The sequence below is a fragment of the Psittacula echo genome, assembly GCF_963264785.1.
Source record: "Psittacula echo genome assembly, chromosome: 4".
Taxonomy (NCBI): domain Eukaryota; kingdom Metazoa; phylum Chordata; class Aves; order Psittaciformes; family Psittacidae; genus Psittacula; species Psittacula echo.
Window position 1 is genome coordinate 70,619,704 of NC_137738.1, and position 23,059 is coordinate 70,642,762.

Genomic DNA, 23,059 nt, shown 5'->3' on the forward strand with positions numbered 1-23,059 from the left:
GCTTTTTCACACATAATCCTCATCCTCATGACAAGTCACTTCATTTGGTTGTAGGAATGTGCCCTCTCTGCATTGATATTCAAGTAAACTGCCACAGATTCCAGGTGAATAGCTTGAGAGCAATCAAGTGTAGCATTTAATGCAAAGCTTTACATGACAAGACAAGTTTATAGGGGGGAAAAAAAAAAATCAAGCCAATCTCTCCCAAGATAGACTATTTTATATTACTGAAGGTAGGTCACATCCAGTATGAGAAGAATCCAAGCAAAATTTTTGGTACCACACAATCCAGCTGGCATGTCCCATCCAAGTTAAGTACAAACACGCGTGAAAACCAACACTGAAGATTCCTGGGTACTGACAGGTCCCACCAACGCATTCATGCTTTTGGTTACTCAACAGACCAGATACCTGTCATTTCGGTTAGCAGCAGAAATATATATGGAGAAATTGCTCCGATCCTGGGCACTACACATGGCACCGCTTCCAAGGCTTGTTCCAGTGTGGAAAAGGGAGAGAGGTGGCGAGAGTGCTGCCAGGTACAGTCAGCAAGAGGCAGAAGAGCATGGAGGGAGCCCATGCCATCTATAGAGCACACCCACCAAGTTTGTCTGTAAGATCACACTCACTTCCCTTTCAGAAAGTGCCTTATTTATTCAGATTTTAATGGTATGGCATAAGGACTCCCGTATTTTATAGATAGATACCAAACTGGTATTATCAAAATAAACCATCTGTTTTATAAACCAATTATTTACAAAAACGGTTTCTGAAGCTTTTTGTTTTGTTTTTTTAACAAAAATTAAACTATACACCCATCTAAGTTACAGAAACAAAAATAAGCTTTATAAGATCACATGTATAAAATAAGAAATGAAATGTGTTTTTATTTAAGGCAATACTGGGCTACTTCACAAATCACCACCTCAAATATAGATACTGCTCCACACTACTAATTTTCTATAACATTCACAATGGATTCTTTAATACCAAATATTGTTTTAGATCTCCAATGTAGCAAACTATTTTTATTCACATTTCAATTTTTATTACGGAATCATAAATGCTTTGTATCCAATTAAAAGCAATGAAAAATGTAGCTATAAGAAAACTATTATATTTATGTGTTAACTACATATGAATATCACCCATAGATTCTGGATGTTAAAATTTACGAAAATGAGAGGGTGTCAGTATGTTTAACTTACGAAATGTGGTCTTATCCAGCTCCTCTCCTGTAAATAAATGCTTTATGCAAAATAAAACTGGATATGGCAGACTTAGCTAATTTTAGTTTAAAAGTTCTTAATTTAAAATGACTAAAGAACAGTTTCAAAAGCTTACTTACTTAGTTACAAATTAAAATTCCAAATATAAATGTGTAATTTAATAGTTTAGACTTATAGACTGCTGGTGGCAGCAAATGATTTACAATAATAAATATATACTAAAAAGAAATGTATCTACAAATAATAAAGAGTACTGTTATACATGAACAATAACCTGGTGAAAGAGAACAATCACAGACAATTCACAAAGATTTAGTTCATGGAAAGGACAATCTGATATAAAGCTGAGGTTTTGATGGAATATTTACAGAACTGAAGCAATTACTCTGTTCTTCAAGTCCCATAGGGATAAAAAAAAATAAGACAGTTACATGACTCATATCATGTTTTTTGCTAGATTTAATCACTTCAAAATCAAAGCTCCACAGTTACTAACATGCTTGATGGCTTCCTATTCAAAATAAATGTTATTACATGTCACAGTTAAACACATTAGTTTTTCAGTATTTTGACTCCCCTTCCTTGGGACCCTTCACAGTAACTTCTGCAGCTAAAACCTCCGGATTATCCTCCCAGTGTCCTTCGGTCTTTCTCAACGTGACGACAGGTTTCATTTCCTGAAGCTGCCGCAACACACGCTCAGTGCAGTCTTTAAAAGTGTTCTCTAAAACAATCCTCACAAAAGTCTTGTCTAAAACAATCTTTACGTTGTCACCGCAGGGAAGCTGTGATGGGTTGGCAAACGGTATGAGGGTTTCGTTTTCAGAACATGACCAAGTGACATTATTACTTGCTACAGAGGTCTTCTCGTTGTGTTTTCGGGCATTTGAATGGGATCCCTTTTTGGTTCCGGCGCTGTGGCAGTCTCTTTCTGTGGTTTTCTTTTGCTTCACAGCAGACTCTTCGAGGAATTTGAGAAATGACGCTTCAAATCCCATTGGCTTAAAGGAGCTCCAGTCAAAAGCTGCAGGTTGCTCTTCAGCTGTTTGAATGGCTACAGCAGTCTCCTCCTCCCTGTGCGTGCTGCTCACATCAGCGGGTGGCACTTCCTCAGGTTTTTCAACTTTCCTCCTCTTACTCTGAGATACATTTTTTTCTTTGTTTGCTCTTTTTAAGTTTATTTTTTGCTTTTCTGAGGGGCAGGAGTTGGTCTCTGGCAAGTCACTATTTACACTGGAAGAGATTTTTGCTTGATTTTCAGCACTTGAACAGTCCTCGTTAATCAGTTTAGTAATGAATAGTTCTGTCAGTTCATCCACTTCGTCCTTTTCACCTTTTTCAGTTTCCTTTTGTGGTAATGTAGTTGTGCTTGAATCATTATTGCTCACAATCAAACTTGGTTCAGGCTCTTTCACATCACTTTTTTTATCAGCCTCCTCTTGCTCACAGGTGTCTTCCTTAACAGGCAAGACAGAGAGCTTTTTAGATACAATAAGAAGATTCCTATGTTGGGAAGTAAATGCTTTGGACAGCTTGTGACATTTATAGTGCCTTATTATGTTACTTTCGCTTGTAACTACAGACGAACATCCTTTTATCATACATGGATACTGAGTTATGAACCTGCTTGTACACTCCAACAAGGCATCATTTCTAGCCTTTATGGAATACACATGCTTGCCACGTTTCAGGGAATAACCCTGATCTTCTTCAACTTGAATTCCTTTTGAGTTTTTGTTGTCCAGGTTCAGGTTTTTCTTTAGTTTTGTTTTCCCTGACAGCCTGTTACATTCTTTTCCCGATCTGTTTTTTAGTACTCTCTGTTTGGACTTCAGTGGTTTCTCCTGATTTGCTTTGCTTGAATTGTTTTCCTGATCTGGTGTCAGTCTCCTCGGTCTTATTAGATGATCTTTATGCCTGTCATTATGTTTGTTAAAAATATGCCTCAAGAGGTTAGACCTAGTAGCATAAACACGGTCGCAGCCTTCACAGTCACATCTGAATACGCCGTCATCTTCTACTTTGTTTGGCTTTATCTTAATGCCATGATCTGCCTCAAGATGTACAACATAGTTAAGATAAGCTGTAAATGAGGACTTACACTGAGACTGATCGCAGGAAAACTTTCCCACTTCTGGAGCTGGTTTCATGTTTCCAATTTGTTCTGGGGTCATGTTATGAAGCTTCATGTAATGTTGTATCAAGCCAGTAACTTCCTGGAAGATGTGAGAGCAGTCGCTCACCTCACACCTGAACTCTCTGACAACAGGTTTGGTTTCCACCTCATCACGTTCCTCTCTGCCTGGCTCATTCTCCTCCTCCACTTCAGCAGAGAAGGCTGGGAGGTCCGATTTGTGCACAGCTTGGTAATGAAGGATTAGGTTTTGCTGTATTGTAAAAGCCGCGAAGCAGCCCTGATGGACACATCGGTAGGGCCTGTAAGGGCTGTATCTAGTGGGAAACTCCAGAGACTTTGGTACAGGCTTCTTACGTTTTCTGTCCTCTTTTTCCTTCCTGTACCTCCTAACCTTGTGTAATTTGGCTTCTGCCTGTGTACTACCGAAAGAGACTGCATTATGTTGCTCTGGTAGAACAGAAATCACTTGGGGCGGTTTTTCCAGTCTTTCAGGAATGTTTTCTGGTAAAAGTTTTTCCAAGACTATTACAGGCTCTATGACTTCCTTTGTCTGAGCTTCTTTGACCAATGGAGCTGCAGTTTTGGTTCCTATTGTTAGTGGATGCAAAGTTTTTATTTCAACAGGCCTTGGGGCTGTGTTTACGGTCTCATTTTGAGATCTTCTGCCATAAGGCCTTTTAATTTTTAATTTCACCATCTCCTCTGTTGTAAAATGATGTACAAGCTGACAGTGTGCTCGGAGATTAGAGTTTCTTGTGAAGGTTTTTGGACAGGTAGCTACAACACATTTGAATGGGGCATACTTCAGTTGATGCTTCTTAATTTCTAGTATCATTTCTGCAGTGTACTGATGAATCTTGCCATAGTGTTTAAATAATGCATCTTTTGTCATAGCACTGTAACTGCAGCCTGGATCCTGACATACAAAAGGCTTATTAACTTTATCACTGAACTGAATGTTACTTGCCTCTGCAGAGAGCTGGATGAGGGTTTTATTTTCAGTTGATGCAACAGGAACTCCTGGTGCTAGCGTATCTGTTGGAGGACACTGGGAAACAGTCTGGGAGACTGGAATGGGTGGATCCTCATCTAGTTTCAGTTTTTGCAAGCGCTCTGTAATTTCCAACATTTGAGTATCATCCTTTTGAGACATCTCAGACTGAGCAGAGCTACTCTTTGCAGTACTGACATTCCCCACATGCACGGCAAACTGCGGCAGTTTTACACTATGTGCAGAATCTCCTACAGAAGCCTGTGCGTTATTTATTTGTGAGTTCTGTCCTGAAGCACCAACAATATCCTGATTTTCAGTTTTCACCTCAGGTATGTCTGTATTCAAACCAGTTTTAATCATTTCCAGAGTTTTTCCAAAGTTCTGCAGAACACTGTCTTTTGAAATCTTTGTCTCTGAATTTGCTTGCACACAAGAATTTACAGCCACCATTTGGGAATCCCCATTTTCATTTTTTACTGTTAAAGGTGGGAGTGTTGTATGAGCCTCGAGATCTGTTTTGAAGTTCTCTTTGATACTGGTCATTAATAACTGATTGTCAACATTGTTGAGTTTCTGTGTGAGGTTTTCCACCACTTGAGAGCCACAACTGGCTAGCAAGTTGGACTGAAAACCTTCTCCCTGCATTTGCACGTTTCCTTCAGTGCTTTTGGTTAGAAGTCCTACCACTGAATTATTTACTGCTACTTTTGGTGATGTGTTGGGTGCAAGCAAGGGCATAGTTACTTTTTTCTTCTTTGAAGCACTGGTTCCCTTCTTACTCAAGTTACTTGATCCTGGATCCTTGGGACTACTAATAGCTGAAACTTGTGAACTGTCCCCTGCAATGTTTTGCGTTGCTGGAACAGGATCTGAAAATAAGTCAGGATAGAAGTCTTCTTCAAACTTGCTTAGCCTTAAGTCCCCTTTCGCAAAAACAGGCAAACGCCTACACACTTTTAGTCGAGGGATTTTGGTGTCGAGGGTCCTGTTTTGGTCTGTTAGCAGGGTACTGGGGTTACAGGCTGGCTGCACCAGAGGAGACGTGGTTGAGTTGGGGAGAACAGCTGCATTTATCTGAGTCGTAGCAGTGATGCAACTTGTTGGAACTACATGCGGAAGCACTTCTGTGTTATCAAAGGTACTTGGGATGCCTGCAGTTTCCAAGGCTTGTTTTATAATCTGATTTCCTTCCTCATTCCCACTGGTATTAAAGTTAGTTACACCGGCCCGTGGAAACACAGTCTTCAATAAGGCCGTGGAATGATTTTCAGCAGCAAGTAACTGGAGGAATGATGGATCTTTAAAACATGTCTCTGGATTGAAGGCAGATTCCTGGGGTTGCTGCAAGTTTAATGAATTTGAGGAAAGAATCATGCTGGCAAGCAGAGACTGTCCATTGGCCTGCAGAGCTTCTGCAGAAATTTCTGATCCTTCAAGAGGCTTACAATAAGACCTCTTAGATAAGTGACCACCAAGTGATCTAGGATTAGTGAAAACTCTGAAACACCTACTACAGATAAATTTGCCATCCCTAATTATTGCTGGCCACTTGGCCCGCTTGTTATGTTTTGGCTTCCTTTCTTTCCCATTTAGGTCCCGGACATGATCTTTTTTCACCTTTTCTGAAGCTGGATCTTGAGAACTAGTTTCAATGAAGTTATTTTCATTACCCAGTCGTGAGGGAAATAGCTGAACAACAGTCTCCTCTTTTGTGAAAGCAGAACTACCGTTTCCTTCTAGTTGTGATGAAAAGTTATTTGTGTTATTTTCTACTTGCGAGAAGACTGAATTCGGAGGATTCTCTGCTGTTGATGGAAACAGAGACATTGGACCATTTTCTGCAGGTAAAGGAAGAAAAGGATCGGAACCACCGTCAATATTCAGAGGCATAACTTTTTTTGCTAGATCATCCAACTGGGAAGGTAAGGTTGCACCAGACAGATTTTCCATTTGTGAACATAAAACACTCTCAGGCTCACTTTTAATAGGAGTAGACAAACTTGGATTTATGACACTTCCCACTGAAGGCAACATAGGATTTGCCAAATTTTCTAGGTGGGTTGGGAAAAGTGCACTTGAGACATGTTGTACTTGACTGGAACCAGTGGGATTCAAGTTAGGTTTGTTTTGTGTAATTACAGCAGCACCACTATGATTGGCCACTTTTGTGGGCACAAGATACACAATCTTCCCATCATTCGGCACATTTTGCATACCGACAGATTTTCGTGGTTTCTTATTTTTACGCTGCATTTTAAAAGCAACGTATTCTTCAGGGTGTGCTGCTTTCATATGTTTGCCAACACTCTGTGATGAATTGTATGTTCGAGTACATCCCTCGACCGGACAACTGTGTTTCCGAACTGGGGCTGCTGGTGATGCAGCTGGAACCAAAGAGCTATTTATGTTAGGCTGTGAAGGAATAAATGTAATACTTTCTAAGGTTTTTAAAGGCAGGTTATATAGATTAACTGAAGCCTTCATGCTGCCTTCAATTTCAAGTTTGGAAATGGGTACAGTGTGTCGATATCCCGCCTGATTCTGCACACTGAATGGATTTACAATGCTCACTTGTCTTTCTAAGCTCTTTGATTCAAGGGCTTCTGGTTTTAGCGTGTCTGAGGTCACAGAAATATTTTGAATATTGTGAGTCTGACTGAGACAATCTCCTTCCTTTCTCTCTTGGCAAACTGGAAGACAAGGGTCAACCAACGTGCACAACTGCTGGGTTTCAGGTTTAGTGGTCTCTACTCTGCTGGCAGCAGCAGCCAATTTACCTCTTTTTACAAAGTTATCTCGGATCTTCTGGTTAACAGCAGGCACCTTAATGCTGCTTGCTGGAATCACCGCTTCTTCCTTCACTGAACCTGTAAGAGACTTCTCGAAACCAGCATCGTTAGGCAAGGAATTCCTTTGCTGCAGCACAATTGCTGATGCATTTATACTTTCATTCCCTACCGGTTCTGCTTTGACTTCATTCCACACAATGTTTTCTCCTTCAGTAAAACTACTTGGGTTGTCAGCCGGAGGAGATGTCAATTCCTCTTTAACAGCAACTCCGTCAGTATTTTCATTAGCATTAGCATGTTGTCTGAGATCAGACTGGTTAGTCTGGCTTTCAGGCTGCTGCACTGCTTCAGGCTGCTGCACCACTTCAGGCTGCTTGCTGTGATCCTCAACGTGCTTTTCCAGTTCGTTCTGAGAACGGTATACTTTTCCACAGCTTGTGACTTTGCACGTAAAGGTATTATAGTGTTGTGCTTCATGATCATAGAGTAAATAGGCTTCAGAGAACACTCTGCCACATTTAGGAAACATACACTTTGCTCTGAAGACTTGATGTTCTTTCCTATGCGTCAGCAGCTCAGCATAACTATTAAAACCAGCCTTACATTTCATCTGAATGCAGATATAAGGCTTGCTGCCACAGTGCATTTGTAAGTGATCATTCAGGTGAGTAACACTCACAAAATGTCGTCTACAGTACTGGCAAATCACTTTTTTGCTTTGCATTTCAAGAAAACGTTTCGCTTCTTCGTTGTCTTTGTGTCCCTTTGCATGTGCTATGAGGTTTTTAAAATATTTAAAACCTTTCTTACAAAATGATACAGGGCAGGTGAATTCATTAACAGGGAGAGGCTTCTGAACTGGCACTATCTCTGGTATGTAAGGTTTATCTTTGTCATTGTTTTCATCATCTGAGCCATCGTTATCATTAAACACAATGAAGTCTGTTGAATAAAGACTGTTCTTCTTAATGGGTCGCTGCTCCTGTTTAGATACAGGATCGGTTTTCTGATTCTCGTTGGCAGTTGCTATTTTAGGAGGTCTTCCCAGTCTTTTCAGTGGTTTCATAGCAGCCAATCTCTCCTTGCTGGAATTTTTAACATGCAGATTTACATGGGGAACGAAGTTTTCTTTAGAATTGAAATTTTCGGCACAAATAGGGCAACTGTAAATTCCGTCTTTATAATGTTTTTGTGCATGCCTGACTATTCTATGTCCTAGAAATTCTTTGTCGCATAACACGCAATACTGCATATAAGCTTGCCAGTTCCTAAATCTAGCTGATATGAACCCCCTCTCTCTGAGTTTTTTAATTTCTCTCTTCTTCTGCTTTTCATCTCCAATATCATTAAGAAGACTAGTAGCTTCATCAAAAGTACCAGCAAGTCCATTCATAGAAGCTTGTTTAGTCTCTTCTTGGCAATCCTCAAGCTTCTCATAAACCTCACTGTCGTTTAGTTCATCTATTGATGACACGATGGACGCCTCCTCTCCCATAAGTGCCAGACACTGACGCTTCAGAGTTTTCCAGTCCCAGAATTCTGGATCAAAAGGCCACTGAGTTTTCAGTACAAGTAAGAGTTCACAGCGCAAAGAATTTGGTATTGGAAGATTCTCTTCATCATACTTTTGGTCAGGCTGATTGTATAGCATTTCAACAGCGTAATATGCATCCACAGTGGGTTCAAGAAGAAATTCACTCAGCTGACAAGCACGTTTGACCTCCAAATCATCTGGAAGCAGGCAGGAGATAGTCTTGCAAATAGATATCTTGACATCTGCATTTTCACTGGATTCCAAGCGCAATGCTTTCACACACAGTTCAATGCAGGTTGCAAGCCCAGCACTATCAATCTGCAAAGCAAGACTTATTTTAGTAAGTCAGCTTAGTATAACCCTTTCTATATTTGTAAATAAGAGATACTATTATTCAATACTGAGTGTCAGAAAACATGCCCCTGGAGTATATAATTTTACTTTTTACTTTAAGAAACATCATGATTTGTCTTTAGATACTATTCTTTAAGTTACATAATTTGTCTTAATGCTACTAAAACAATGTGAAAGTTTGCATACAACTAAACCACAAAATAACTATGTTCTGCCTAGCTTAAGAACTTTAGAAGTTAGAAGTGTTAGAAGTGTTCAGCTTTTATTAGAGCAATATTGAGCCTTTTCCATGAAACAAAGCCTGCCAGTTGTGTTGCAGTTATTTGAAATGAGCTTCTATGGAGCATTAAGTTAACACTGTGTAATAGTAAAAGTGCTACAGCTGAACTATGAGAAGCATGTGATCTTCATAAAGAAATCATTTAAGGTATAAAAGTTTATTTTTGTTTTTAAAGATCATGCCACTTCAAAGTCAACTGACCTCAACTGAATGAGCACATGGCTTCATTCCAACTGAAGTAATAAGCACAGTTTAATGTTCCATCATTTAAGTGTTCCAAAGGTCATGTGGTCTTTTCTCATACCCTCAGGCAACATAAATTACATTTACGTCCACTTTACAGTCCCTTTATGCTGCCAAGGATGTATATAGAGGCTGTGGTATACATCAGAATAAAGTCTGCTGAATTTATAAATGCACATGTCCACTACCCACATGGTCTCCAATTTCAGCTATCAATGAAATGATCCACAGCTCGCTAGAGAAACATCAGTATGGCACAGAGCAGATAGAGCTCTTAATATCGCAAGATTCCATGACAGTTATTTTTCTCCCCCTCACTACAATTTAGCTCAGATCTTTGGAAAAAATACTTGTTAAGATTAGAAGCCCATGATTAGCCAGACCAGAACACTGCAAAAGGAAAAAAGGAATGTTTATTCTTAGAATATACCAAATTACAGAAACCTCCCAACTAAAAGCTTTCAGAAGAACTCAATGTAGCTATAAACATTAAATAGTGCAACTACTAATGAGAGGAATCTAGGAAAATTAGACCACAACGTTAGCTGAAGTAGATTAACAGAGTTTTTAATACAGTGTTGGATCTATGTCCAGAAAAGTATTTCACTTATCAAACCAAACTGCATTCTTAAAGTGGCAATTCAAAAGGAGGTTTTTGATATTTTTTAAAAACTTTCTGTAATTTTCTTATATATTAATATACAGCCTTCACTTCCTCTCATAATGTTTTCCTCTCCATTTTCTGTAATATTTGAGATATGGAAAATAGTGAAGTGGAATGTTAGGATCAGCTCTTGTTTATCCCCCCCCCCCTTTTTTTTTCCAAAGGAATGAAGACATTTTTATGATTCAAAATGAATCAACTTGTAGTTTACCTGCAGAAGGAAGTTACTATGGCCATTCCTGAAACCAATTAGGATTGCCTCAAAGCTGATGCTACACAAGAGACAGGATGTCTAAGCAGCTTTCATAAATTTTCCTGATTACAGTTCCATTAACAGTGCCAAAAATATTCTTTCAGGAGTATCCTTACCTCAGAATTAATTACTTTAATCAGGAAGAAAATGTGATAAACAGTCTTAGTTAACACAGAAAGTTGACGACATCTCTCTAGATAGACTTGAATAGAAGGCTCTACCCTTTGCTGCAGTTTACTCCAGAAAAGAGTCAGTTCCCTAGAACAAGAGAACAGTATTTCAGAGCCAGCAATGCAACCACTAATCTAAAAATGCAAGGTTGAGGACAGTTTCTATTTTGTCTTTGGGAAAAAAAAAAAAAAAAATCTGAATTTATTCACATCTTATCTTACAGAGAAAAGTTTTTATTAATACAGCACACTAATAGTATCTAATTTTCAAAATTGTTACAGTGACTCAATTCCAGAAGGACAGATCAGAATAAAATCAGTATTACCACAATTTACACTATATAATTTACAACTTATTATGTGGTCTTGAAAAATGTCTTGCAAAGTAGTTTACTCTTCACTCCACAGACTGGAATTTTTCACTTCTGAATTCTTAGTTAATTACTAACAGCTTTAGGAGAATGGCTCTTCTTTGTGGTAGACACATTTTTCTTGAGCTGCTCTAAGAACTGAATCTAACTATGATTTACCAAGAAATTAGTCCCCAAAGCCTAACAGTATTACTGTTTATTCACTAGTTCATTCCTCCTTAGGTGCAAATAGCCAGGAGTATTTAGTACGCCCAAAACTTTAGCAGCATCTGTTAAAACTAAGTTCTGCATCAGCAGATGTTCTCCTGCTGCTGCACATAAAAGGGAGGTGCACAAACAAAGCAAATTCTTCAGGAATTCTACCGGTTTGTAAGTACAACCAAGCTGTTAGCAGCTGGAAATTCAGACCTTAGTGGCTCAAATACTTGCCAACAAAGACCACTTACTTGTTCCCACATTAAGGGAAGAAAGCCCTAACCACAATTTATCTTCATCTAGCTTATTATTTTGGTTATAGTAATAAAGAGCTCCTTCTTTTCTAGAAGTTTGTTAGAGAAAGATATAAGGACAGATGGGAAGAATACTTAATACATTAAACATTGGAATAGGTTGCCCAGAGAGGCTGTTTTCTTCAAGAGCTGTCTGGACACAATCGTGAGCTCTAGGTGTCCCTGCTTGAACAGGGAGATTGGACTAAAGACACCTGGTGGTCCCTTCCAACCTCAACCACTTGTGATTCTGTGATTAAATGTTGACATAATCCTGACTTGCTGCCGGCAGATAATGGATTCCTTATTTCTACAGCCTACGATTATGTGTCAAGAAAAATTATTAACCAGCTAGTGGCATCTGTAAATGCCTCATCATACACTCAACCTTCAAATTCCCATAATGGAAGCTAATCTCGTCAAATACTTTTTCCTTATACTTACTTAGACTTTTTGCCTTACCGCTTTCCTATTTAGCTCACAGATTTTATCAGCTAAAGCAAGTTAGCTTAGGGCTTATATATCAGCTTTACCTTCCTCAAACAAATTTTATTCCACTAGACAGAGAACCATTTGCAAACTCACCAGGCACAGTACATCTCTCCTTGCTGCAGCTGGCGAGATAAAAATGCTGCACATAAAATCAGAGCACTTTTTTCATCTCCATCGGATTCTAGGTTACAGATCATTTCTAGAGCATCTTTGCAATCCACTTCTGAGATCTAGAAGGGAGGAAAGAAAACAGGACCAAGACTAAGCAAGTGGTTTCATTTTCAGACATACACTCATCTGATCCTTTGCAAAGACAGTAAGTTAGAATTTAATTAATATTTAACTCTATCAGAGGTAAGTTTCAAAGCAAATCAGTGTGTTTCTAGAGTGTCAAAACTGATTACACCACCAGAAGAAACTGTTTTATTAAAGTGAATATAAACTTGTTTCTCAGATGTAAGGATTATTTGTATTTACTGTCCCAGCCACCTAAAATTTTTAAGGTACATTAATTATTCATAGATATTACATACCTATAATAATTGTACTAAGCAGACTTATAACTTGAAATTGCAGCTTCACAGAAGAACATTATTCCTGAAATTCTAACCCAGTTCACTAGTCACTGATGTTGCTGATGCTTTAATACAAGAGCAGGTTTAATTTAATGATTAATGATTTAATGATTAATGAAGCTGAGGTTCAGCATGACTGTTCCTGTGTTTTTAAAAGATCAAAGATAAAAAGGGAAGCTGTACAGTATTATCTTCTAGAAATTATCTGGAAGAATTATCTTCTAGAAAAACATTACAGTCTCTGCAACATAACTTGTTTGTTCAAGCAATGATGGAAGCACTTTGTTTTGTAAGAAAACAAAAACCAGTCACCCGATAGTACTAGACAGTTGTATCAGTACTGAATCATGACACTTGTTGTTACATCTACTGTCTAATTTGATTTTCAGCAGACTGGTTTGCTGACATCAATTAGCACATCTGGCAGGACATGCTGGTATTTATTCTTTGACAGTTGAAAAATAACTTGACCACTGAAAAAGCACTGTTCGAAGTCTCTCTTGAGAAACCACAAGACCACCCAAAGCAAGAAACAGCAGCGCCCACCCAAACACCCAGCTCGTTTCAGTACTTTGGATAAGGTGGCAGCACAGTTTGGCTGGGCACCATGTTATCCAGCCATTGGACCAACAATCAAACTACTATTTTGAAGGGTACAGTAACTTGTTTTTCCCTCTAAATGGACACTGTAAGTGTACTAATAACCCTTCATTGAACATCATTTGAGGTTTAATAACCTCAAAGTCACTGTCTAAAGAAGACTGCATTTCTCAAGACCTCAGAGAGGATGGATTAATTGTGATACCAATTTAGACTGAAGGCCTACTTTGCTCAGTGCCCCATCTCAGACAAGGCTCATCATTTAAAAGCTTAGGGAAGAGTATGAGAAACTGAACTTCCAATAAAAGGATTTTTTCCCTGAAATGCCTTTCTAGCATTTCACTGTTCCTAAGGGACCCAGCTTCCAGCAAAGGTCTGCACAGGTCCAGCCATTAAGACTGTCAGTCTAGCTTTTACATACTGCAGATTTGAATTCTTCACATTATTGAAGCAAATAGACTAATCCAAGACAAAAATTAGCTCAAGTGCTACTTTTCTGCTTATTCTGAAGAAATATCAAAATTTCCACGCCACTAAAGAGTGAGCTATATTATTTACAGTTTACCTTTTTTGTCTCCCATTTTCTTACTGTTCTCCCACTGTGAAACAACTATCCTTCGCAGTTCTGACATTCACCTTAACATATTAATAGCAGACCTGCCTTGTCTTGGTACACACCAACTTTCCAGAATGGCTAGTAATACTGCAACCCATGCTGCAGCTGAAGCTGCAAAGCTAAGTAACCCAAGCAATCCAAGGGTTGGAAATCTCTGAATTAGGTTCTCTGCAATAACCCAGTTTGAACTTATGTGTTCTGAACGCATTCTTACAAACCAAACTACTCCACTCCTTTTGTCCATGGGGATTCATGGTTCATTCACTGACTGAGCCCATTCTGCTTTGGGAGCATGTTGGGGCCGAGTAATGAAGGAAACGTGTTTGCAGGGTTACAAATTCCAAGTTCCATTAAGCAAACACACAATAGATTACACAGCCCTGTCCCAGCTCCTCCCCTAAACCTGTTCTGGCAGTGCCTGCAGCAGCCAAAGTTGGAAGGGTAAGACCGATCTGATCCTGAATATTGGAAGAACACACCCAATGAGAAGCTGTCATTTTAGAATTTAGTCTGTATCTAGGTAGGAAATTTTTCCATCTCTAGACACTGCATAGTTTTCATCCCTTTAAGATCAATTTCAACATACTTATTAATGACATAAAAAGACAGAGAAAAAGACAGCAGAGAGATGCAGGCAGACATGAAACCTGACAACTACGGTTAGTTTTCTTTTAAAAAGGACAAAAAAAAAGCTCAGACAGAACTTTGGGGTGGGGTGAGAAATGAAGATGTCACCTGAAAGAATGCAGAAAAGCAAAGCTGCCATCTCTTCTTTGACTTTTGCATTTAAATAAGAAGGATCTTATGTTCCAAACGAGATCAAATACCCGATTTCACCTTCAATTTCACCCAGACGTTGGTGTCAAAAAAGGTTACATTTATTCTCTGAACTGAAAGTAGCATCTGAAGGGCCCCATCCTATGTATTACATACTACATAAAAAGCTATAGTTAAAATAGAGTGGGAAAGCCATTATCTTCCTTCACTAATAAGATCTGAGGCAGAACTTTAAAATACTTCAAGAAAATCAAAGTTTTGGCAGAGCCAGAAAATGTCCAAATATTATACTTCCTCAAGTGTTTTGAGTCATTACTAGTCAGTTGAAAATTACTCACGAATAAAAAACCAAAAACCAAACCATCCAAAACCCAACCAAAATACTTCAGATCATATTTAAAAACAAAAAGCAACTCTTCTACAGGAAAACAACCTATGATTAGTGACTTTATCATCATTAAAGAAGTAAGTCTAAAGAAAGCTCTTCATTTTTTACTTACTTCTTCCATTAGCTTTTCATTTGGTGATCCTGAGCAAAGACAGACCAGGTAGGTTTGCTTGAAATTGCCTTTTGCACTGATTTCTGGATGGTCAGAGCAGAGTTTTGCCAGGGCAGTAGCTTGTGTTATTTGCTTTGTTTTCATCAGGTGCTTAATACGCATATCCAGCAGTATAGGGCCTTCAAACATTAAAAAGTCATTCACTAGAAAGAAAAAAAATCCAAAATATTACATACACATTTTACAGCAGGTTACAGAGTTAACATATGACATTTACTCATTCATTTATACAAGTCAGAAAAGGTACAAAAAGATATGAAGCAAAGATGAGACAAAGCATCTTTTAGAACTGAACTTGTTTATCATATGGATTCCCTGCTATAGACCTTTTATCTACTTGGAGGTTTTAATTCTCTCTAATTTCTTGGCAAAATAGCTGCACAAAAAACAGATTTAGAAAGCATACAGATATTAAAATATTCAGATACCTTTTGATTATAGTTCTACAGAAAGACACATAACACAAAACCACTACTCTTACATCCTTCTTCATGCATTTGCGCTATTCCTTTGCTAACAGTTGCCTTTTAAAGACCTTGCCATGAAAGGATAAATGCGGCAAGTGTAGAATTATCTGAAGTCCCTTCCATGGGTGTTAAATATTTTGTATTACACACACACACAGAATGCAGTCAAACTCCTTTACAAGTTTTTCAGCCAAGTAAGTTTCCTGCAAGAAGAGGCTTATCTTGTATACATTTGACTGTGTATAGTTTAAGACTCAAAGACACAGGACTGGTTGTATTTTATTCAACTGTATTTTGCAGATATGCTGCTACTTGAGTTACAACTCCACTGTCTACACTAACCCAACTGTAGGTGCTTCAGTGTAAGGCACAAGAATCCTATAAAAAAGGGAAGCACAGGTTAATGCACCTACTCTTACACATATATCTCAGGTTTCATCCAGATCTTCAAAATCAAAATTGCTTCAACTTTGAAGCACGAGGTTTAGTACTACCCCAAAAATATTTAGTCAGTTAATAAAACTAGACAGACACAGAGAAGATAGATTTTGTTTAATCCTGTCAACATCATCCCTGTGACACCTGTTTCCACAAGCTAGTTACATACTGCATGAAAAACCTTTTTAGTTTTCAATTATTCACATCTTAGTATCACGACACATTCTCATTTTTTAAAAACAACAGGATTTTCTACTGCATTTTGTTTCCACTCTGTGAGAGACTGATCTGAGATCAGGCTCCACTGCCCATTGTCTCAAAGACTGGTCTGAGAAGCTGAGATGGAAATCCATCCATCTTTTGTCTCAGAGATGAGTGGGAGGAGTTGAGATAAGACTCTTCCATCCATTGCCTGAGAGATGAGTGGGAAAGAGCTGAGGTAAGACTCTTCCATTCATTACTTTGAGGACTGGTGTGAGCTATTATCCCAAGAATTGCTGCAGACACATGTGTCAAAGATCTGGCTGCAAGACCAGGGAAACTGGTCCACCAGGAATGTGTAATATGTGACATGAAGAGCAGAGGTACTCCCCCCCAACTCTTTACAAAAGGGGAAAAGGTAATCACCAAGAGATACAGCACCAAGAGAGACATCGCCAGGGAGCCATGGCCATGAAGATTACTCCAGAAGGACACCTCCGTGAGGACACTCTCCACTGATGACTACTACGGACCCTGAGGGACACCCTCCATGAGAGCAACTCCATGAGACACACTCCATGGGGTACCTTCAAGGAGACTCCAGAGGGATGCCTCCATGAGGACACCCACCACCAACGGACTCTTGGGGGACACTCTGCTCCGATACTGACTACGAACCCTAAGAACTCCCACCACCACCGACAACAGATCCCCAGAACACTGCTGGATCCACAATGGTGACTCTCTCTCTCTCTCTCTCTGCACCCTGAATTCTTACTTAATTCTCTATCTTTTTTCCAATCTGTCCTATCGCTATCCCCTTTATTACAATAATTTCCCTTTTTTTTACAATAACTGTCTTTTTGTAATTTGTAATAAACAAACTGTCCGATTATGGTATTTCATTTGTGTCTTCATTTCACTCTTGGGATCACGAACTGAAACAGGGTCCGGCAGTGGGTTTTTTCTCCAATGGGACCCTGACACACTTTTTATAAAAAACAGCAGATTCATGACATTCTTTCAGTGTTAGGGTAAAATCTTGAACCTTTCTAAATGAGATTTTTTTCCCAGCCTTTGAGTATTTCCTCACCCCTTCCTGAAACACCTTCAGGGCACTTGCAGTGCTCAGTTCCTGATACATCTTGGTAAAAACATTCATTATACTCCTCTTAATTTACTCCACAGTATCACAGTATGTTAGAGATTGGAAGGGACCTCAGAAGATCATCTAGTCCAATCCCCCTGCCGGAGCAGGAATTTCACTTGAATTCACTTTTGAATTTCACTTGAATCATGTTGCCCATTCATCTAATTTATATTTTCTTGACTTTCAAAGTCAAAGATGAAATAATTAAGTCATTTCAACATCTGCAAAATTAACAGCCTCTCTAGTATTGGAGTACTGGTATACTGAATGTGAGGTTTACTGAAAGAAAAAAGACCATCCCATTTTATCTTTGCTTCCTTCCATTCTCATTAGTTTTTGATTCATGACTGTCTTTCATTTTATCTCATGATTTCTCCTTCTAGCTACTTACACAGGATATTACTAAAAGCCCATCTTGCAATCAAAATTAGGTCAACCATTCTTTTTTTTATCGTTTTAGCACACAGAATTTCAGGGCAGAAAATCCTGCCTTTTGGATAAATCAGGCCTGTTAGACCCCAGCGTTATCTTTCATGCATTTTCAGATTTATGGTTGAATTATCATTTCAACCAACGACTTTGTTATTTGCTCAGGATCCTTCTGCACTATTACAAATGCTCAGGTACGGGTTACTGATGCGTATATGACTGAATATTCTTACAAGTTCTTTCTTCCTCTCTCCATGTCAATGAAGATATGACCAGATTTTTATTTATGCAGGAAGAAACTAGAGTGCTGTGACAGACAATTAGTAGATACTAACCATTTCTGTGTGTTAATTAGAGGACATTGCCTTTAAAGCAGCAGAATAAAATGTTCCTTTAATGTCATTACCAATGCTTTATGAAAAAAACTCATACTCTTGTCAAACCACAAATGAGCCAGTGATTAATTAAATTCAATAGTTTTAGCCTTGCTCTTCCTCCTACCAGGTACCAGTAATCCTTTCTCCCACAGCATTTACTCCCGGCTAGTCTGCCTGGAATAGCAATGGAACATTTTACCTTATTTCTGTAACAAGATACAGGAAGATCTTAGACTTTAAGCTATATTGGTAACCCAAGACATTTCACTCTGATTTATTATTATAATTACTGCATTTAATATTTTGGAGACTGTGTTCTATCTGCTAGTTCTCAATAATCCCCTTACTTTACTGTTTTCTGCTTCAGCCAGCCTACCTTGCATAATCATCAGAACGTTTTTTGTTATCTTCTCAACCAGATACAGGAAGACCTCAAGGTTAAGGCTACATATTAGCTCTTAAGCTTTTATTCTAATCCAAGCGATTATAGTCATTACAGTTAACATTTGAAAGCTCATTCAAAACACAAGCTTTAATTATATTTATTTCGTAACTGAACTGTGTACTTCATTTTAAGACAAAAAATGGTGCCAGGGTTGCAGGAGCAAATCCATGGTGGGGAAGAGTCTTACACAGAAGATTTTGGTTTGCTTTTTAAAAAAATATTTTATAAATACATTTTACAGTGCAGTGTATGCTGATGATCTCTGAATAGTGATGGCTGTATCCTTGAACTTCTTTTCAGTGGGACATACTTCAGAAGTCTACCTACCACATTTAAACTTGCAAAAAATTCAGGAAGTTAATTCTTGGCACATCCAGGTTTAAATCTCTAAGGATAATCAGAATCAGATAAAAAAAGGAGCAGCACCCTGGCTTTTTGTGGGGTTATCCTCAGATCCTTCTCCTCTAGGAAAATTGAACTGTGCCCAAGGCAGCCAGAGAAAAGCAATTATTTAGTGACATGGCACTCAGAGAACAGTCTCCCTAACATCTTAGGAAGTAAGTCCTTCCTGCTCATATAGAGGTGGCACCCATGCAACAGTCCATTCCCCAAACTAGACAAGCAAGAGAGAATAGTCCAGTTCAGACAAGCCTGCATTTAATTTGATTCTATGAACTTGACTGTAATCAGAACAAAATAGCTGTTCTGATAGCTGTGTGGTCCGAGAAAATGAACTTGTCTCTCACAATGTCCTGAGTTTGTACAATTTGAAAACAGAGGAATTCAAAAGGATCTGTTTCTGAGATGAAAGAGACACCTAGTTGTGCTTCCTACAAGAGATGCAAAGAGGCAAACTGACCTTCAGGAGTCAGCAATAGAGGCCTTCAAGAACAGATAATCACTGATGTAAAATTCAGTGTTTCTGAAGATTCTGTATAGATTGTAATTACTTTGAATAGGTCATAATTGAGACTAACAAAATTGAAATACAACAAACCTGAAAAAACCAACTGAAAAAAATACAGTCAACAAAAGGTTAAGAGAATTATATCAGGAAAAAAAAACCCCAAACCTTCTGAAATAGCAAATAGTAAAGGCCACTTTAAGAATAAACCCAAAATTTAGTAAGTGAGATTTACAAATATTCCAATGACTGAAGTTAAGGCTGAAGACTGCTGAGAGACAATTGTCCACTGAAAGAGGGTGAGTGGTAGCCAGAGGGAGTGCTGGATTACAGACAAGAAAGTCAGCTCTCTGGGCAATGGAGTTTTGGTATTACTAAAGTAGTTTTCAAATTACTAAAATATTCTTCAAATTACCAAGATGATGACATAAAACGATGCAGTTTTACAGAGGATGACAACAGCTAAATAACAGCTTGTCAACTGAATAGCAAAAAATCTGGATAAGTAGTATGATAATTTTGCCACAGATACAAATAATAACTGTAACAGGAGTCAGCCAGTCAAGTCCAGTGCAAAAGCATCTTGAATAAACAACATTCAGGAGCAAAAAGAATCCCAAAATGTCCGTAAAAAAATTTTTTTTTGGGGGAGGGGGAAACACTGATAAAACAAATAGTCATCAAAACCAGATCCATGAGGGAATTCTTAAAAACCCTCAAATATGTGGCAAGTAAAGCATTAATTAAACCTCTCTCTCAGAAGTACCTTACTGTTAAGAGAGCTAGAAGGTGGTTGATATGAAGCTAGTAAAAGAGTACTCTGAGGCACTCCAAGAACCGCCTACCAATCCAAAATCTGTCGCAGAAGCATAATAAATTATTTTAAAAAGCAGCAAAATGCAAATCTTGTGGAACAGTAGGCAAGACTTTTGAAAATAAATAATAAATCACATTATATATTTACTGGACTTACCTGAGGAAGCTGTAATAATATAAATAAAGGAGATCCAATTCATTTTCTAAAGGCATTAAAAAAAGTCCCTCAAAACCCCTAAGCAAGCATCAGGCTAAAAGTAGGCAGACAGCAGAGGAACTACTTTATGTGCTATAAGAACTGTGTACAGCCACAGATGCTTAGGTGTGATGGTTCATTCAGATTCTAAAAGCTATCAGGCAAAGAATCGAAAGAACAGCTAAGACTTATTAACACAATGATATCACTTCCGAATTGGAAATCATTAACAGTGGAAATAACACATCAGGAAAATATTATTGAAAGCTTCTTTGGATCATATACTCTTCCCTATGCAAATGCTGGTAGCCATTCTCAGAACTCTGGTCTAAATGAATCTTTAATTTCAAATGAATAATATCCCTCTTTGTGTTTCATCACTGAGTAAATGCCATTCTCATTTCTATTTCCTATTTTCTTATTTTATGTCAAATAATTTTTATATGCCAGTACTGAACTTACCCCATCATACAATACAGCCTGTACATGATCTTCCTTCACACAGCTTATGAAGAAAATGGCAAGAGACCTCCAGGTATGATTTCATTTTATGCAAAACACCAACATTAAACTCTTTGTATATTCCTAGAATACATTGTTTTCAGCATGTTTCTAGGAATATACAGCATTCAGACAATGCTAGAAGTATATTTTTCTGATATAGCTTATAAATTATCATAGAAACTATATTCTACAAAACTTCCATGTATCATCATAATATTCCAATGTGTTAGTGAAATATTGAGGCATATTTTATTCCAATCATAATTTTAAATTTTACCTTTATCTGGATCCAACTGTTCCTGGGAAAGAATACCACACAACACTGGGTTCTTCCATGCTCCCTTCTCTTGGGTAAGAGTAGTTAAAATGTGCAGTTCCCGGCTGCCATTTTCCATCAAGCTTTTGTGAGCAAGCTGAAGAATGTATTTTACAAAATGAAGTATTGTTAAAAAAAGATACAGAGAATGTGTCTTTTATACTTCTTTGTACCTTATGCCAAATAAAAAAAAACCAAACCACCCTTATTGGATAAAGAATTAAACATATAACAAAAAAAACTTAATATCCAGCCTACATAGGTTTTGTTCTGCCTGTCTCCTAAGATTTAGGCTGAAAACCCAAAATGATTGAGTGTCCCAAACTTGCCTTGAGATTTATTAACAGGGCTATTTCTTAAATTTCTGAAACTAAATTTTGAATAGGCCTCCCTTTTAAAAAAGGGATGAGTAAATTCCTTGGTTCACAGACTGGTCTGGCATCAGCTGCCTAAACTCTAATTATTTTCAGACTCTTGAGTAGCTCAATTTTTATTCACTGGAGCACTGAAAAAAATGTTTTTGTAAAGGTGAAAGATTTAAGCTGTTTCTACTGCCTTTAGATACTAGAGTAAATTCTGGAAGCAGATGTATGCTTGGGAGCACACTAAATACCTGCAAAAATCTGTGGCTTAAGTACCAATGCACAACTAACACTGGTCCTTAAAAAAAAAACCCAGAAAGGGCTCACCTCTTTCTCACCTTCACTTTTACTTTTCTCCCTGCTCTGAAGGCTGTGGAACCTCCCAGCACCATGTACATCTCTTCAGAATTGATTCACATGAGGCAAATGCTAGTCAAAATTCACTCTAAAAATCAGTCTTTCGTCCCCCTATGTTATTTAGGCTGAGAATCTCAAGGTCTTTTCCACTGTTATTCCTTCCTCCTCCCTAACCCCCACTTCAATTTTTTTTCCATTTTTAACTGTAGGTAGGACCTCCTACTACGTATTTCTGATAAATACTGAGGAGCAGAACTTGTTTCAACACCCTCCTTTAAAGAAGAGCTCTAATCCTTAACCAGCTAGTGCTCTTGTTAGTGAGAGATCTAACAATCCTGCAGTAATGACAGATCTTTCATTCATAATACATCTCAATTGTACAACCATAAATAGTACAGAATGACGTGCATATTATTTCATTTCTAACAGTGTTAATAGGCAAATATATTTTAAAACTTGAGGTTCCTTTTAAGTATCTGAAAGTATTTTCTCTGCAGCTGCTACATGAACTATGACAGACAAATGATACATACTCCGCAGTAATTGCTGTCATTCAGAGGATTTCCAGCTAAAGGTCTTGATCTTTATCAGCCAGCAAGTCTTCATATATGCTACATACTTAATATCCCTAGGTTTCCAAACCACTCTTAAAAGGTATTAAGTCTTCACTTCATGAATCAAACTCACCTGCACAAAAGCCTGAAAATCTTCCCATTTATTGTCAGGTAAATCAATAGGCAGACACAGTAGAAGTTCAATACAGCTTCTGGAATTCAAATGGGAATATTATTTGAGACAAATTTTGCTTTTAAAAAGCAATTCTTTATTCTAGTATCCAAATAGTTATTTGTTTGAAATGCCCAAATCACAACCAGTTTGCTTTATTTGCATACACAAAGAAAACAAGGTCATGGAGATTCTTGCAGAAACTGCAAAAATCAAACTCTTTCAGAGAAACATTAAAAAAAGAC

The 23,059-nt window shown here is 38.1% G+C and overlaps 1 protein-coding gene across 3 annotated transcripts in view; it reads right to left on the bottom strand.

The window, feature by feature from the left end:
* Window positions 1-321: 321 nt before the first annotated feature.
* Window positions 322-23,059, bottom strand: part of ZNF292 (zinc finger protein 292) — a 39,650-nt gene continuing 16,912 nt past the window's right edge. Inside the window, exons 3-9 of one of the 3 annotated variants that reach the window (XM_080615434.1) lie at window positions 22,776-22,854; window positions 21,331-21,466; window positions 15,067-15,269; window positions 12,092-12,228; window positions 10,594-10,735; window positions 7,138-9,001; window positions 322-6,198 (exon numbers count right to left, since the gene is read on the bottom strand). In XM_080615434.1, the coding sequence (XP_080471560.1) occupies window positions 1,790-6,198; window positions 7,138-9,001; window positions 10,594-10,735; window positions 12,092-12,228; window positions 15,067-15,269; window positions 21,331-21,466; window positions 22,776-22,854 (6,970 nt within the window). In that variant the 3' untranslated portion in view covers window positions 322-1,789. Of the gene's footprint in view, window positions 9,002-10,593; window positions 10,736-12,091; window positions 12,229-15,066; window positions 15,270-21,330; window positions 21,467-22,775; window positions 22,855-23,059 lie in introns of all 3 variants that reach the window. The other 2 variants (XM_080615432.1, XM_080615433.1) reach the window with 2 other exon arrangements.